The 18,156-nt window shown below is 52.2% G+C and overlaps 1 protein-coding gene and 1 non-coding gene across 2 annotated transcripts in view; both read right to left on the minus strand.

Annotated features, from left to right (window-relative positions):
- The window catches only part of NCAN (neurocan), a 43,536-nt gene that overhangs the window by 13,486 nt on the left and 11,894 nt on the right, over positions 1-18,156 (minus strand). Inside the window, exons 2-9 of the mRNA XM_026457018.1 lie at positions 16,271-16,445; positions 16,033-16,160; positions 15,199-15,492; positions 13,400-13,987; positions 11,837-13,192; positions 5,679-5,795; positions 4,492-4,605; positions 945-1,159 (exon numbers count right to left, since the gene is read on the minus strand). Coding sequence (XP_026312803.1) covers positions 945-1,159; positions 4,492-4,605; positions 5,679-5,795; positions 11,837-13,192; positions 13,400-13,987; positions 15,199-15,492; positions 16,033-16,160; positions 16,271-16,445 — 2,987 coding nt within the window. The remainder of the gene's footprint in view (positions 1-944; positions 1,160-4,491; positions 4,606-5,678; positions 5,796-11,836; positions 13,193-13,399; positions 13,988-15,198; positions 15,493-16,032; positions 16,161-16,270; positions 16,446-18,156) is intronic.
- Positions 6,960-7,067, minus strand: LOC111533687. Its single transcript, XR_002728942.1, has one exon. It is a non-coding gene; the product is annotated as a U6 spliceosomal RNA (small nuclear RNA).

Consider the following 18,156-nt stretch of genomic DNA (forward strand, 5'->3'; position numbering starts at 1 on the left):
AGGGAGAGCAAGGAGGAGCAGGGTCAGGGGGCAGGCATGAACCCCTCTCCCAGCTTCAGTGTAGGCTGCAGGTGCGTCCTCACCCCACCCTCCAAAAGCAAGGACTCTGGCTACCCTCTTTTAGGGGAGTGAGGCATGGGAAGAACTGGAATTAGGCCCAGGCTATGCCAGGGTTTGTGGCTAGAAGAAGCAGGAATAAACCCAGGCACTGTCACATCTTTGCAGAAATGAGAAGTAGGGGACAGGAGACACCAGTGGGCGCTGGACGGGCAGACAGGTGAGAAGGCGCGAGCCAGTCGCTCAGGAGGGAGTGGCCCGGTGGGATACATCAAGGAAAAAGAAACAAGCGAACCAGGGAAGGAAGAAACGAAGGAGTCAATGAGGGATGGGATGGAGGCAAATGGAATAAACAGAATAAATGGATGGATGAGCAAAAGGCAGAGGGATAATGAATAAATCAATAAGTCCCAGATTACATGAATGCAACACTTGTCTCTCTCCTAGCTCTTTGCAAGGCTCATTCCTTATTTCATCCAACACATCACAGGTACTTCCCCCATCACCCTCCATCTCCTGGCCCTGTTTTGTTATCAGCACACATAGGATCCGTTGAATTACAGTATAGACTTATTCACTTAGATATTTACTTGTTTGTCTATATCCTCCCCAAGAAACGGTCACTCCCTGAGGACAGAGCAAAGTCATCTTTGATCACTGCTGTGCTGTGTCAGTGTTCCTGGAATGGTGCCTGGCACACAGCAGGTGCTCAGTAAATATTTGGTGAATGAATGAATGAATGAATGAATGAAGTGAATGTATGAATTAACAAGTGAATTGACAGATTTCATGCATTAAGAAGTAGTCAGGGCTTGCGTTAATGAACACAGCTTTGGAAAGGGGACGTCTTGAAAACCAGGGAAGGGATGCCCTGGCAAAAGGGCTACAAGTGCCACCCCTGCCCACCCTCCAGGCAGGTGGCCCCCTCCCCCAGAGCCCCTACTATTAATGAAGCTGTGCTCCTGTGGTGAGTGGACGCTGGTCAGGTGGCCGGAGCGGCGGCGGCAGTCCCTCTCGGCATCTTCCCATGCCCTCCGGTGGGCAAAATAGCGGTAACAGTGGCCCTGGAACTTGTGCCAGCCGCGGTCACAGCCCTCAGTGTCTGGGAGATGGGATAGGAGCGTGAGGGGGGGCTGGCCTTGGCCCAAGGCCTACCAGCGTGAGCACAGCCAGCCCACCAGAGAGAGGGCCCAATCCAAGGTCACTGCGAGGCGAGATCACCCCTCTCCCCACGCCTGGCCCCTTCTCCTGAGGCTCTGCTCTCCCGACCCTTTCACCTCCCATATTGACTTTTGTTTTTTTTGGACAGGGTCTCACTCTGTTGCCCAGGCTGGAGTGCAATGGCACAATCTCGGCTCACTGCTACCTCTGCCTACCACACTCAAGCAATCCTCCCACCTCAGCCTCCGGAGTAGCTGGGATTACAGGCATGTGCCATCATGCTCAGCTAATTTTTGTATTTTTAATAGAGATGGGGTTTCACCATGTTGGTCAGGTTGATCTCAAACTCCTGGCCTCAAGTGATCTGCCCACCTCAGCCTCCCAAAATGTTGGGATTACAGCCGTGAGCCACCACACTGGCCAAATCTTAACGTCTTTTCTTTGTTTCTGGAAGAGATTTAAGTGGGAGATCAGTCCCTGACACCCCCTCTCATTCCAATGCTGAAGTCTCCTTCTCTGATGTCAGGGCTACATCCTTTGTATGGACATGGGAGCTCAGACATTTCTCCACAGAAGACATACAAATGGCCAACAAGCACATGAAAAGATGCTCATTGTCAATGTCAAAACCACCATGAGATACTTCACACCCACTAGGATGGAGATATATATATATATATTTGAGATGGAGTCTCGCTCTGTCGCCCAGGCTGGAGTGCAATGTCTCGATCTTGGCTCACTGCAGGCTCCACCTCCCAGGTTCAAGCAATTCTTCTGCCTCAGCCTCCCGAGTAGCTGGGATTACAGGCGCGTGTCACCACGCCTGGCTAATTTTTGTAATTTTAGTAGAGACAGGGTTTCTCCATGTTGGCCAGGATGGTCTTGATCTCCTGACCTCATGATCCGCCCGCCTTGGCCTCCCAAAGTGCTGGGATTACATATAATTTTTTTTAAAGGAAAAGTAGGCTGAAGATGGTGGCTCAGGCCTGTAATCCCAGCATTTTGGGAGGTTGAGGCTGGTGGATCACTTGAGGCCAGGAGTTCAAGACCAGCTTAGCCCCATCTCTACTAAAAATTCAAAAAAAAAAAAAAAAATTGAGTCAGGTGTGGTGGTGGGTGCCTATAGTCCCAGATACTGGGGAGGTTGAGGCATGAGAATCACTTGAACCAGGAGGTGGAGGTTGTAGTGAGCCGAGATCACACCACTGTACTCCAGCCTGGGTGACAGAGTGAGACTCTGTCTCAAAAAATAAAAATAAAAATAAATTAAAAAAATAAAAATTAGCCAGGCATGGTGGCACGAACCTGCAGTTCTAGCTACTGGGTAGGCTGAAGCAAGAGGACTGCTTGAGCCTGGTGGTTCAAGATGACAGTGAGCTATGATTGTACCACTGTACTTTCCAGCCTGAACACAGCGTGAGAAACTGTTTCAAAAAAAAAAAAAAAGACCAAGCACGGTGGCTCATGTTTGTAATCCCAACACTTTGGGAGGCTGAGGCAGAAGGATCACATGAACCCAGTAGTTTTTTTTTTTTTTTTGAGACGGAGTCTCGCTCTGCCACCCAGGCTGGAGTGCAGTGGCCAGATCTCAGCTCACACCTCCCGGGTTTATGCCATTCTCCTGCCTCAGCCTCCGGAGTAGCTGGGACTACAGGTGCCCGCCACCTCGCCTGGCTAGTTTTTTGTATTTTTTAGTCGAGACGGGGTTTCACCGTGTTAGCCAGGATGGTCTCGATCTTCTGACCTCGTGATCCGCCCGCCTCGGCCTCCCAAAGTGCTGAGATTACAGGCTTGAGCCACCGCGCCCGGCCCGAACCCAGTAGTTTGAGAGCAGCCTGGGCAACATGGCAAAACCCCAGCTTAAAAAAAAAAAAAATTTTTTTTAAATTAAACCTAGAGTTACCATATGACCCAGCAATTCCACTCATCCATCGAACCATGAAGAGATAAACAAAATGTGATATAGCCGTACAATGGAATACTACTCAGCCATGAAAAGGAATGAAACACTGATTCATATTACAACACAGATGAACCTTGAAAACATGCCAGGTGAAAGAAGCCAGACACAAAAGACACATATTTTGAGATTCCACTTATATGAAATGTCTAGAACAGGCAAATCCACAGAGACAGAAAGCAGATCAGCGGTTGCCAGGGTCTGGGGAATGGGAATAGGGAGTGACCGCCTAGTGGGCACAGAGTTTCTTTCTGGGGTGCTGAAAAAGTTCTGGAACTAGAGAGAGGTGATGGCTATACAACATTGTGATTGTACAGAATGCCACTGAAATGTACACTTTAAAATGGTTAATTTGGCTGGGCTCAGTGCCTGTAATCCCAGTAGATTGGGAAGCTGATGTGGACAGATTGCTTGAGCTCAGGAGTTCAAGACCAGTCTGGGCAACATGGTGAAACCTTGTCTCTACAAAATATACAAAAATTAGCCAGGCATGGTGGCATGTGCCTGTAGTTCCAGCCTACTGGGGAGGCTGAGGTGGGAGGATCACTTGAGCCTGGGAGGTCAAAACTACAATGAGCCAAGATCGCACCACTGTACTCCAGCCGGGGTGCCAGGGTGAGACCCTGTCTCAAAAAATAAAATAAATTTAGCAAGGCGTGGTGGCACGTGCCTGTAATCCCAGCTACTCGGGAGGCTGAGGTAGGAGAATTGCTTGAACCAGGGAGGCGGAGGTCGCAGTGAGCTGAGATCACGCCACTGCACTCCAGCCTGGTGACACAACGAGACTCTATCTCAAAAAAATAAAGTAAAATAAAATAAAATAAAATAAAATAAAATAGGGCAGGCGCAGGGGCACATGCCTGTAATTCCAGCACTTTGGGAGGCCAAGGTGGGTGGATCACCTGAGATCAGGAGTTCAAGACCAGCCTGGCCAACATGGCAAAACCCCGTCTCTACTAAAAAATATAAAAATTAGCCAGGCATGGTGGCGGGCGTCTGTAATCCCAGCTACTTGGGAGGCTGAGGCAGGGAGAATTGCTTGAATCTGGGAAGTGGGGGTTGCAGTGAGCCAAAAGGGCGTCATTGCACTCCAGCCTGGGTGACAGAGTGAAATTCCATCTCAAAAAAATAATAAAATAAAATAAAATGGTTAATTCTATGTTACGCGCTATTTGTCTAAAACAATAATTTATCTTGTGTCAGGCTCACAGCCATGGAACTGGAGGCAGGGACCTGGAGTATATGGGGAAGCCTGTGGCTGGGCACCCAACCTCACTCTTGGAACTGTTTCTGGGGTTGCAACAGAAACTCACCTTTCTCGCAAAGGCTGCCCCCATAGCTGGGGAGGCAAAGGCAGACAAAGCCGTTGACCTCATCGATACAGGTGCCTCCATTCTCACAGGGGCTGCAGAGGCAGTCATCAATGTCTGGCAGAGAGGAGAAGAGACTGAGTCAGAGGTCAGCTTCCCCTTGGCTCTGAGCCCCCGCAGGAAACTAAGCAGAAGATGGGGTCATAGTCCTACCATCCATCCTGGACCTGAGTGCAGCAGTCGCAGTCTGCACAGATGGCCCAGTGACTCTGCAGGCAAGGGGGTAGAACCTCATACAATTAACATAAATTAGCATTAATGAGAGCAGATGCCATTGGGGCAGCTGAGAGCCAGGATGTGCAGAGTGTTCTCCCTGACTCTAGAGAAGTGAAGATTATACTCTCAAAAACAGGCTCATAGAAAGCTGAAGCTGGAGTCTCTTTTAGGCATTTGCAAAGACTTGCACAGAGTCACAAAGCTGTTTGTGGGTAAAGCTAGATATTCATTGAGTTCTTTTTCTACCGGTCCATGTGTAGACAGTGCTTGAGGCATGTACGGCACTGGGCAAGTCACTTTCCCTCCTTGAAACTCAACTTATTTTTTTGAAAATGGTAATAATAATGGGCTCCTCAAGGGTGATTGTGAGTAGGGAAGCAATAGAAGAGCTCAATAAATTATATCATTTATATTTATTGTTACAATTCTGTAATCAGTCTTGTGATTGTGAAGGTTGTGAAGTCAAGATGATGCATAGAGCTCAAGAAATTATGTCACTTATATTTGTTGTTGTAATTTCATAATTGGTAGTATTTCTTGTGTTGGGCTTTGAAGCTAGCACCCAACAGTTCTAGTGGCGGTGCTTATACCTCCCACCCACCCAGGAAAGGGCAGGATCCCCAAAGGGCCTTTGCAGGGAGGAGTCTCGAACATATCATTCCTTTGTCTTTCCCTTCCCACTTCTGACTGGTAGTAATGGGAGACAGCACACCAGAGATGAAAGCTCAGCTGTTTGATTCTGGATCCACTAACTGGGCTGATTTAGCTGGATGTAAGGACTGGGATTTGGGAATGGAGCATCTGAAACCAGCTTTTTGTGATCTCTGAATTCTGAGGGCATGGCTGCTGGAGTACAACCCAAGGCTCTGGAGTCAAATAAATTCAGATTCAGATCCTGAGTCTGGGGTACTCACCAATCTCACAGTTCTCCCCAGCGAAGCCCTGATCACAGCTACAGCCATACATGGTGCCATTGGCATTACATGTCCCTCCATGAAGACAAGGGTTGTTCTCACAGGGATCTGAGTGCGCTGCAGGATGGATGGGTAGTATGGGGAAGAGTCAAACCATAGATCTTTTGCCTTCCTGGAATCAAGACCCCAGGCCCCCAAACTGCTCTAATCAAACCCTCCCTATGGAGTCCTCTTTATAACTTCCCCAACCAGTGGTCACCAACTCCCTCTCATATACCCCCTGTTACGAGTAGTTTACTCCTTCCAGAAACTGCCCCAAAGCATCTGTGGACTTCCTTGCCTGTAGCAAAGTCCTTCCTCAGCCTGAACTGGAATGGGGCTCCCAGAGACCAGGGCTGCCTGAAGGACCTCGTAGAATGTTTCTCCCAGAACACAGGCTTCTGTGTCCTCCCTGACTTAAGTGTCCTTCCCCTCCTTTGGGCACACCCTGCTCATCACTGTGCTTCTCACTAATTGGGACACAGGAGTGGACATAGGTTCTAGCCTGGGCGACATAGTGAAAAAAAAAAAATCCTCATCCTGCCCTAGCCAACACAGATCCCATCAGGGCAGCATCTGACCATTCCACTGCACAGTGGAATTAAATTTTTAAAAAGTTAAATTAAAAAACAAAAAAGAGGCCAGGCACCGTGCCTCACGCCTGTAATCCTAGTGCTTTGGGAGGCCAAGGAAGGTGGATCACCTGAGGTCAGGAGTTCGAGACCAGCCTGGCCAACATGGTGAAACCCTGTCTCTACTAAAAATACAAAAAATTGGCCGGGCACAGTGGCTCAAGCCTGTAGTCCCAGCACTTTGGGAGGCCAAGATGGGCGGATCACAAGGTCGGGAGATCGAGACCATCCTGGCTAACACGATGAAACCCCGTCTCTACTAAAAAATACAAAAAACTAGCCGGGCGAGGTGGCGGCGCCTGTAGTCCCAGCTACCCAGGAGGCTGAGGCAGGAGAATGGCGTGAACCCGGGAGGCGGAGCTTGCAGTGAGCTGAGATCCGGCCACAGCACTCCAGCCTGGGTGACAGAGCGAGACTCTGTCTCAAAAAAAAAAAATAAAATAAAAAATACAAAAAATTAGCTGGACGTGGTGGCAGGAACCTGTAATCCCAGCTACTTGGGAGGCTGATGCAGGAGAATCCTTTGAACACCAAAGGCGGAGGTTGCAGTGAGCTGAGATCACGCCACTGCACTCCAGCCTGGGTGACAGAGTGAGACTCCATCTCAAAAAAAAAAAAAAAAAAAGAAAGAATGAAATGCTTCATTTTTTGCACAGGGGCCATGCTAATCTTCTCTGTATTGTTCTAATTTTAGCATATGTGCTGCTGAAGCGAGCACTACTTTACTTTTTTTATTAGAACAATCGTTTCTTGTCTGTATCTCTCCCTAGAGCACTGGTGTTCCATATGGCAGCCACATATAGATATTCACGCTTAAATCAATTAAAGTGAAATAAAAGTAAAAACGTCATCCCTCAGTTGTCCTAGCCACTTTTCAAGTTAGCGTCGATAGAGAACATTTCCATCCCTGGGAAAGTTCTAGACTGTTGCTCTAGGACATCAGTTTTCAGAGGACAGGGGATTTGGTTTGAACACAGGGTCCGGGACAAAGCAGGCACTCAGTAATTGCTTGCTAAGGGAATGAAGGTGGCAGCTGGCCCTCCTGAGGTAGCTGAGGCCTGTCCCTGGGGTGACCCCATGGATGGCAAAGGGGCTTGTGGATGGCAGGGCCTGTGGCTGGACGATGGCCCTGCACGTGTGTGCACACGCACAGAGCTGCCAGGCGGCGGGACGCATGAGCCCCGCCAGGTGCCCTGCGCTGCTGACACCTGCCCACGGACTGGCGGTGACTCAGTCACTTGCTGGTACTGCATTTATTTTTGGCTTCATTAGCATTTCTTCTGCAAGCGGCGGGTGGGTAGGCGCCTGGGTCTCCCCAGCACTGCCCGCCAATCTCTGTCCTGTTGCCGCTGGACCCCAGGATCCAGAAAAGTATAAGATAGACCCAGCCTTAGCCTAGGTGCAGCTCCAACCCCCGTTTACTTAGTGTTCCTGTGTGGTCGCCCTCCCACCTCTCTGACTGCCCCTTCTCTATTTCTTTGGGCATTGAACTTCTTCCCTTCCGATCATCTTTCCAGGGTTGATCCCCACATAGCCCCTCTCTTCTCTCACCACCACCCTAAGATTATTAATTTTTTTTTTTTTTTGAGACGGAGTCTTGCTGTGTCCCCCAGGCTGGAGTGCAGTTGCATGATCTGCAACTGCAGCCGCAACCTCCCAGGGTCAAGCGGTTCTCCCACCTCAGCACCCCTGAGTAGCTGGGACCACAGGTACGCACCATGCTAATTTTAAAATTTGTTTTGTAGAGACAGGGTCTCACTACGTTGCCGAGGCTGGTCTCCAACTCAGAGCCCTGCCGAGGGCTCAAGTGATCCTCCCGCCTCAGCCTCCCAAAGTGCTGGAATTACAGGCATGAGCCATCACGCCCAGCCTCATGTACTTTTTTATGCCAATGAACTAAGCATTTCACAACCTAGTGACTGAGACAGAAGCCCTGTTTTCCAGCCAGGTGAGGTGGCTCTCGCCAGCACTTCAGGAGGCTGAGGCGGGCGGATCACTTGAGTCAGGAGCTCAAGACCAATCTGGTGAAACCCCATCTCTACTAAAAGTACAAAAATTAGCCAGGGGGCCAGGAGTGGTTGCTCACGCCTGTAATCCCAGCACTTTGGGAGGTGGAGGTGGGCAGATCACGAGATCAGGAGATCCAGACCACGGTGAAACCCCGTCTCTACTAAAAACACCAAAAAAAAAATTAGCCGGGGGCAGTGGCGGCCGCCTGTAGTCCCAGCTACTCGGGAGGCTGAGGCAGGAGAATGGCATGAACCCGGGAGGCGGAGCTTGCAGTGAGCTGAGATCTCACCACTGAACTCCAGCCTGGGTGACAGAGCAAGACTTTGTCTCAAATAAATAAATAAATAAATAAATAAATAAATAAAATAACAAAAAATAAAAATACAGAAAATTAGCTGGGCATGGTGGCGGCCGCCTGTAGTCCCAGCTACTCGGGAAGCTGAGGCAGGAGAATGGCATGAACCGGGGAAGCGGAGCTTGCAGTGAGCCAAGATCACGCCACTGCACTCCAGCCTGGGTGACACAGCGAGACTCCATTTCAAAAAAAAAAAAAAAGAAAAAAAAAAAATTAGACAGGCATGGTGATGCATGCCTACAATCCCAGCATCCCAGCTACTCAGGAGGCTGAGGCATGAAAATCACTGGAACCTGGGAGGCGGAGGTTGCCGTGACCCCAGATCACTACTGTACTCTAGCCTGGGCGACAGAACTAGACACTGCCTCAAAAAAAAAAAAAAAAAAAAAAAAAAGCCCTGTGTTCAGACAACCTGGATTCAAACCCCAGCCTTGACACTCCCTTAGTTGCATGGCTGCACAAGGCACTTGACCTCTCTGTGTCTGTCTCCCTATCTGCAAAGTGAGGATCACACTGGAGCTTTTCCCATAAGGACATTAAAAGGATTAACCAAGATAACTCCAGTAAAGTGCTTTGAATAAGCCAAGCACACTGGCAGTAACCCACAAATGTCAGCCTTTATGGATACAAGCGGCCCTGCCCCTGGGTCGGCCTGCCTCCAGGACATCTAAGAAAAGAAGATCTGCCAGGTGCTACGGCTCACGTCTGTAATCCCAACACTTTGGGAGGCCAAGGCGAGAGGATTGCTTGAGCCCAGGAGTTTGAGACCAGCCTGGATAACATAGGGAGACCCCATCTCTTCACACACAACCACACACACACACACACACACACACACACACACACACACACACAGAGCTAGGTGTGGTGGTTGCATGCCTGTAGTCCAAGCTACTGGGGAGGCTGATGTGGGAGGATCACTTGAGACTGGGTGCAGTGAGCTATGGTTGCCCCACTGCACTCCAGCCTGAGCAACAGACCAAGACCTTGTCTGGAAAAAATAAAAAGGAAAAAAAACAAAATAAAATAGATCCCACCCCAACACAGCCCAGAGGTGACAGGCTGGATGATGAAACCTGCATCAGCTATTTCCATCATCATGACACTTTGCCTTCAAAAAAAGGGGCACCAACTTGGGCAACATGGCAAAACTCTGTCTCTACAAAAAATACAAAAATTGGCCAGGCCTGGTGGTGCACACCGGGTCCCAGCTACTTGGGAGCCTGAGGCAGGAAGATCACCTGAGCCTAGGGAGGTCAAGGCTGCACTGAGCCATGATCCTGCCATTGCACTCAAGCCTAGGTGACAGAGTGAGACCCTTTCAAAAAAAAAGGCGGGGGCAGGGGGTTGTGGTAGTTAAACACCAATGGTGTTAATAAAAGTGCGCAACTCAACCGGGTGCCATGGCTCACGCCTGTAATCCCAGCACTTTGGGAGGCCGAGGTGGGTGGATCACCTGAGGTCAGGAGTTTGAGACTAGCCTGGCCAACATGGTGAAACCCCCCCGTCTCTATTAAAAATACAAAAATTAGCCAGGCATGGTGGTGGGAGCCTGTAATACCATCTAATCAGAAGGCTGAGGCAGGAGAATCACTTGAACCTGGGAGATGGAGGTTGCAGTGCGCCGAGATCACACCACTGCACTCCAGGCTGGATGACAGAGTGAGACTTGGTCTGAAAAAACAAACAAACAAAAAAAAAGTGTGCAACTCAGAAAAAAAGACTTATTAATTAGCTGCTTGTTTTGTTTTGTTAGTTTGATTTGAGGCAGGGTCTCGTGGTGGAGCTATCATAGCTCACTACAGCTTGGCTAATTTCTTTTTATTTTTAGTAGAGGTGGTATCTTGCTGTGTTGCCCAGCCTGGTCTTAAACTCTTGAGCTCAAGCGATTCTCCCACCTCAGCCTCCCAAAGGGCTAGGATGACAGGCATGAGCCATTGCATGCAGCCACTTTTTCGTTTGTTTGTTTTTAAATTTCATTTGGCCAAAAAACTCAGCTTAATTTGGAAGGACCTAAGAATGGCTGGAATTTGCAGACTGAGCTGAGGCCAACCTGGCCCCAGGGAGAACAGGGCAGCTGATTTCTCTGCATGCTGCTGGCCACAGAGTAGTTAAGACTCAGGCTGACTTGGGCTCCAGTTGAGGTTTGACCACTGATTAGCCAAGTGGAGTTGTACCTCCCTGAGCCTCGGTTTGGGTTTGCTATCTGTAGAATGGGGGTGATCCTCGCCCCTTGTGTGCCTTCCCAGCACCCACTTTCCCTGTGGCTTGAGGCCCCTCATGAGTCAAATCACTGAATTCCAGCTCCCATTCACATTTGTCCAGGAAACCCTCCCTGCCACGCCTCCTCCTTCTGGCCTCGCCTGGGAGGCGTCTGTGTCCTGCTCTGTCTTCCCCAGACTCGGGGAATCCTGGAAAGCCAGTCCCTGGGCGTCACACCACTGTCCGGCACAAAGCAGATGTAGACATGGCTTGTAACTGAACTCATTCCCTAAATCAGACTCTACTCAATGCCTCGCCACTCCCACATTTTGGTTTTGGTTTTGTTTTGTTTGAGATGGAGTCTCACTCTGTCACCCAGGCTGGAGTGCAGTGGTGCGATCTGGGCTCACTGCAACCTCCGCCTCCCGGGTTCAAGCGATTCTCATGCCTCAGCCTCCCCAGTAGCTGGGATTACAGGTGTGTGCCACCACACCCGGCTAATTTTTATATTTTTAGTAGAGACAGAGTTTCGCCATGTTGGCCAGGCTGGTCTTGAACTCCTGACCTCAAGTGATCTGCCCATCTCGGCTTCCCAAAGTGCTGGGATTACAGGTGTGAGGCACCGCACCTGGCCACTCACCGCTCTCAAATTTTGTTCATTGGGATGTATGCTCTGTGTCCAAAATTGTTCAAGTGCTACTTCATCTCCTGGCCTTTGCCAGTACTCGTTCCTCTGCCAGGAATGTCATTTCTGAAATTCAACTCCACCCGATAGGCTCCTACTTCCAGCGTCATGCCCCACTAGAAAGCTTCCAGATCCTCAGGGACAACCATTCCTCTCTGCTCTGGGCTCCCCCAGCCCCTGCCCCCCAAGCCCTGACCATGGATAGCTGGACAGAGTCCTGGGACTTTGTACTCACCCTCCTCTGCACCCTCATTCGTAGGGGTCCCTGACAGGGCTGGTTCCTCTCCACTTGCCACCTCCTCCCAGAAGCTCTCTACGCCTGGACTCCCTGCCAGGACCTCCAGTTTGAAGTCCTCTATGCCCAGGGTGACAGGCAGCAGGGTGCTGGAGGGGTCCCATGGTACCGTAGGCTCCCCTGAGGAAACTAAGGCAGACTCGCCCACACTGGCGGCAGTTGGTGTCCCAGGAGGAACAGCTGGTTTCCCCAGGGGGCTGCTCTGATGAGGGGGTGCTGAAGTTCCTGATGTTCCCTGGGTCTCCAGCTGATCCTCTGGCTCTGGGTGGGGTTGGGAGCTTGAGGAGGCCAGTGTAGACACGGCTGGAACTCCAACCTTGTCCCCCTGCTCGGTCGTTAGGGACGTCACAGTGCTTGTATCCAGGGCCACCTGAGGGCTCAAGGTGGTGCTTTCAGCTTCTTCAAACAACTGGGATCCAGGTTCCCAAATTCCACTAGCATCACTGAGGGCTGGCGTGACTGTGGAATCCGTGGGATTCACAGTGGATCCTTCATCTTTAGCAACCCGAGGCTCCAAACTCGGGGTGACTTTGGGTACTAAGAAGACTCCAGGGCTTCCCGAGGGGGCAGTTGGGGAGCTTGCATCCAGCCCTTTGCTGTACACTGAGGGCCAGGGGTCCTGTACCTCATCTACAGTGGCCTGCAGGCCAGAAGTGGGGCTTTCTGCTGTGTCGAAGACCCCAGACTCAGACCCTGAGATGCCCCTGAGGCCCGTTAGCTCAGTGGCAGTCTCAGTGGGGACAAAACCTACAGCCACATTCCTGTTTACAGAAGGCCATGGGCTGGAGCTGGGGTGTTCAGCTTTGTTGACCTGAGCAAGGTTGGTCTCCCCAGTTTCTCTGAAGTCTGCCCTGGGGGACTCAGGTGTTGTGGGCATGGCCTCTCCACCCTGTCCTGTTGGGGTCAAAAAGGGAGGCAGGGAATACACCTGGGTCTCTGCAGCAGGGGAAGGTGGAGCCGTGGCCATGGCCTCACTATGTCCCTCAACTCTACTGGCCTCTGTGGAGACGGAGGTGGGGTGTGGTAGCATCCACTGTTTGGGACCACGCAGCATGGCCATCATAGGGAGATCTGGGGAGGTGGCCAAGGGGGACGCCTCCCAGGGGGCAGGGCTGGGAGCTGAGACAGTAGCCTCCAAGGGGGACCAAAACAGGTCTGGGGTGGCTGGCCTGGCACTGGGGCCCTCGGCTTTCTCTAACTCCGGGACAGGGGCCCTACTGTGGCCTGAGATGCTGGGTGGGACCATGGTCGGGGGCCACAGCCAGGGCTCTGGGGAGCTCTTGCCACCAGCAGAACCTGCAACAACATTAAGGCAGTCATTACAATGATCTCTTCAGCAGCCCCTTTGGTTGGACTCCAGGCCCAACGGAGAGGGGGCTTCTGAGGCCAGAGTACCCAGCTGGGATTCAGAGCTTCCTCCCTCATCCTGAGTGTAGCCATGGCTACTTCTCCACCCTCACCTCCAGACCCCAGGTAGGTCCCGCCTCCCCCAGAGCAACTCACCAGCTCCAGGCATATCCACCTCATTGGTCAGATCAGCCCAGGGGCTCCGGCTGTGGCCACTGCCCAACATCTCTGTGACTGCCATGGCCAGCGGAGGCTCCACTTGGTTCCCCACAGCCTCTGAGGTTGGGGCCTGGGCGCTGGCCTCCATCCCCTCTTGCAGCCCCGGCTCCGGTTCCTGCTGCTGAAAGTAGCGCCCATTCAACCCTTTGAAGCGCCCCCTCCTCCTAGCTGTAGGGTCAGTTGGGGCCACCTCCGTGTGTGAACTTGCTGTAGTGCCTGCCCCCGTGTCACTAGGGCTGGGGGCCACCGTGCTTAGCCACACTTCCCCAGTGGGCCATGAGGCCAGCATGGGGTCCCCAGGGGTAGGGCTGAGTGTCTGTTGAGACTCCTGCTTCTCTGCCAAGATCAGGGGTTCTTCTTCCCCACTGGACACCAGAGGTTCCTGGAAGTCAGGGCTGACCACCTCTTCCTCCTCCAGGGTGGGCTCCAGTTCTCTAACTGGGGGCCCCTCTGCTGACAGAATCTCCCCCTCATCCCCAGAGGATGGGGTCTCTAGGTCTCCATGTTGTGATGTGGGGTGATGAGCTGTGGGAGAAAGCAGAAGAGGTTGTGTTAGGCCCAGGGGTGGCCTGGGAAGTTCTGCTTGAAGTCTATCCACTTTCCAGCACGCTGCAGCACAAGCCTCCTGTGCACCTTTGTCTCTCCTAAGTGGTTTCTGAGATTCTCCCAGCCTGAGAGAGGGAAGTATAAAGCTTTCATCTCCACTGTTGAGGCTGGGGACCACCTGAGCCACTGTCAGGGTCAGAGTCAACTGGCTGCAGTGAGGGCTATAAGAATTTGGGCCAGGCGCGGTGGCTCACGTCCGTAATCCCAGCACTTAGGGAGGCCAAGGCGGGTGGATAACTTGAGGTCAGGAGTTCAAGACCAGCCTGGCCAACATGGTGAAACCCCGTCTCTACTAAAAATACAAAAATTAGTTTGGCGTGGTGGCGCATTCCTGTCCCAGCTACTCGGGAGGTGGAGGCAGGAGAATCGCTTGAACACGGGAGGCGGAGGTTGCAGTGAGCCAAGATTGCACCACTGCACTCCAGCCTGGGTGACAGAGGGAGCCTCCATCTCAAAAGGAGAAAAAAAACACAACAATTTGGCTCATGGGCAAAGCTCAGGCAGCATCCAACTCTCATGAACTTGGGTCGGCCTGTTGAGGGGTTCAACTCAACCTTGGTGACGGATCCTCTCCTGGTACAGGTGGTGCCCAGTGGGCATGGTGTGCCCGTGCCAGGATTGGGGCAGCTTACTTAGAGGACTTGACTCCTTTGGGGTGATGCTTGCAGCTTCCAAAGCTGTCCCCACTGTCCCCCAACAAGGGCAAGTGTCATCCCTGCTCCCACCCCCGGTGTGGAGCCCAGAGGTGGCCAATTGAGGCATAATCTCTTCCACAGGGGTGTGTATGTGTATGGGCGTGTCTCTAGGTAGAATATGCCCCACCCAAGGGCTTGTCTTTCACGGTTATGGGGCCTCCAGACCTCAGGAGATACAGCCCACCCAGCAAAGATGACACCCCAGCAGAGTGGCCTCCTCTGGAGCCCTGTTCTTTCCCTAGGACCGGGCTCCTAGAGAAAGATTTGTCATAAGGGGTATGACCTTCGCCCGGGGGTGTGGCCCTCACCCAGGGACGTGGCTTATCACAAAGCGAGCTTCCACGTGTCTCTCCCTTGGCCTGGCGAGGCTTTCAGGGGCGTGGCCTTCACCAAAGTGAAAGCCCTGGGGGCGCGGCCACCAGGGGACGCACGCACCTCGGAAGCAGTAGGCGTCGAAGCGCGCGGCGGGCGAAGGGAAGCCAGTCCGGTTAGCGAAGCGGTAGACGGTGCGCACGCCCGGGGCTGGGCCCCCGCAGCGCCGGCGCGGCGTCTGGATCGGGTAGCGCACGCTGCCATCGGCCAGCCAGCCCGGGTCGCACTGGTCCAGGCCCTCATGCCAGGCCAGATGCAGCTGTCCCACCGAGGCCAGCGCGGCACCCTGGCGGCGGCACTGTGCACGCGCGCCAGCCAGTGTCAGGCGGCGGGCCGGGCCCACGTAGAAGACCTCTCCTGCGGGAGGGGCGGGTGGAGGTCAGGGGGGCTGGGGAACCCTCCCCTGGAGCCCAGGAAGTGGGTCCAACTCCAAATAGTCCCCACCTGGACGTTAGGGTGGTGTTTAAAAGAGGCACTGACAACCGCAGCTCTGCGTCCAGCTCCAGGACCATCGTTGTCCTTACCTCTCATGCAGAGCTAAGTCTCTTTTTACAAATGGAGTAACTCAGGCACATGGGCAAGTCGGGCTTCAGGAGAGGGAGGGGCTCGGTGAAGAGGGCTCACAGAGGAGGAAGCGGGTAGGGACAGGGAGGCAGGCAGGGGACAGGAGATCAGAGAGGGAAAGAGGATCAGAGAGAGGAAGGGGGCAAAGGGAGGGAGGGGGACTCAGGGAAGCATGGAAAGCTCGGAAAATGGGTGGGATCATGTCTTGGTTGCAGGTTTAGAGAGGTATAAGACAGGAGACTTGCATAAGGACCCGGGAGGACAGGAATTGGGGAGAATGATAGAGGCTCAAAGAGAGACGGAGGGGCCGGGTCCTGCCAGTTCCAGACTTACCCCCCAGCTCCCGGGCAAAGCAATACACATCGTAGAGTTCCTGTGGGTTGCGCCTCCCATAGCTCCGAACCCCTGGAAGGCTGCTACGGTCACCATAGCAACCAGGACGGGACTGGGTGATAGGATACCTGATAACACAAGGGGAGGCTCCCTCTCAGATGTGTACTCCTGGAGCCCCCAAGGAACCTCCTTCCCCATCGGCTAGTCTTTATCTCCCTGCCCTGTGTATCCCCCTCACCGAACAGTGCGGTCAGAGAGCCAGCCAGCATCACAGTTGTCAAAGCCATCCTCAAAGGCAGCCTGTAGATGCCGAGGGGCTGCAATGATGGCCGAGCTGAGATGGCAGGCCTCCTGGGCCTCAGCGAAGGTCAGTGCATAGCGGTCCTGGGCTGCCCGGTAGTGGAACACAACACCTGTGGGGGAACATCCAGGATGGGGGGGCGGTTGACTTATGCTGGAATCTTCAAGAACAGACCTACCTCTTGCAGAATGACTCCCCACCCTTGTCTGATAATAATAGACCCACACACAGTGTGGGTCGAGGGTGGGGAGCAAGATCCATATGCCCCCATTTTACAGATGAGGAAACTGATAACAATGGCCATAAAGGGTTACAAGTTAGCAAATATTTACAACGTGAAAAGCATTTATGGCCAGGTGTGGTGGCTCACTTCTGTAATCCCAGCACTTTGGGAGGCCAAGGTGGGCGGATCACTTCAGGTCAGGAGTTCGAGACTAGCCTGGCTAACATGGTGAAACCCTGTCTCTACTGAAAATACAAAAAATAGCTGGGCGTGGTGGCACACGCCTGTAATCCCAGCTACTCAGGAGGCTGAGGCAGGAGAATCGCTTGAACCCAGGAGGCGGACGTTGCAGTGAGCCAGGATTGAGCCACTGCACTCCAGCCTGGGAGACAGAACAAGACTTCATCTCAAATAAATAAATAAATAAAACATTTTAGGCCGGGCGCGGTGGCTCACGCCTGTAATCCCAGCACTTTGGGAGGCCGAGGCGGGCGGATCACGAGGTCAGGAGATCGAGACCATCCTGGCTAACACAGTGAAACCCTGTCTCTACTAAAAATGCAAAAAAAAATTAGCCGGGCGTGGCGGCGGGCGCCTGTAGTCCCAGCTACTTGGGAGGCTGAGGCAGGAGAATGGCGGGAACCCGGGAGGCGGAGCTTGCAGTGAGCTGAGATCATGCCACTGCACTCCAGACTGGGCGACTGAGCAAGACTCTGTCTCAAAAAAATAAATAAATAAATAAATAAATAAATAAATAAAACATTTAAAAAAAGAAAAGCATTTGTAAGCATTATCTTATTGAACTCTTACAACAAATCTGATTGCTTCCAGAGGAGGAAACTAAGGGTCAGAAAGGTTGAGGGACAGGTCCAGGGCCACGCAGCAAATAAGAAGCAGAACCAGAATTCAAATTCAGAGAGATCTGACTCCAAAGATAGCATTCTTCATGCCCAGGGTTAGGCCCTGGAGGTGGCAGGAGGTGTGGAGAAGGCTGACAGAGAGATTCTGCCTTTTAGGAATTAAGTGCATGCGCTGATAGGGAAGTGTAGGCAGCAGTGGAAGAGATCAAATGTGGTTCTTGCCTGGCCTGGAAATGTGGTCCTGGAAGGCTTCCTGGAGGAGGTGACATGTAAGCCAGGATGTGAAGCACCAGTAACAGGCTCACTGTGATTCAAATTCTGATTTAGGGATGAAAGAAATGGCTGAACAAGACAAAGAAATGAAACACCTTGCTCCGTCTTATCCTACTGAGAGCGCTTGTGTCCTCAGCATTGGACCAGTACAGAATAGGTGCTCAATAAATGTTTGGCTGAATGTCTGGGCACAGCAGCTCATGCCTGTAATCCCAGCACTTTGGAAGAGCGAGGCTGGCAGATCACTTGAGGCTAGGAGTTGGAGACCAGCCTGGCCAACGTGGTGAAACCCTGTCTCTACTAAAAATACAAAAATTAGCCAGGTGTGGTTGTGTGCACCTGTAATCCCAGCTACTCCAGAGGCCGAAGCAGGAGAATCGCTTGAACCCACGAGGCAGAGGTTGCAGTGAGCCAAGATCGCATCACTGAACTCCAGCCTGGGTGACAGAGTGAGAATCTGTCTCAAA

Source organism: Piliocolobus tephrosceles, chromosome 21, assembly GCF_002776525.5.
Source record: "Piliocolobus tephrosceles isolate RC106 chromosome 21, ASM277652v3, whole genome shotgun sequence".
In the NCBI taxonomy this organism is placed as follows: domain Eukaryota; kingdom Metazoa; phylum Chordata; class Mammalia; order Primates; family Cercopithecidae; genus Piliocolobus; species Piliocolobus tephrosceles.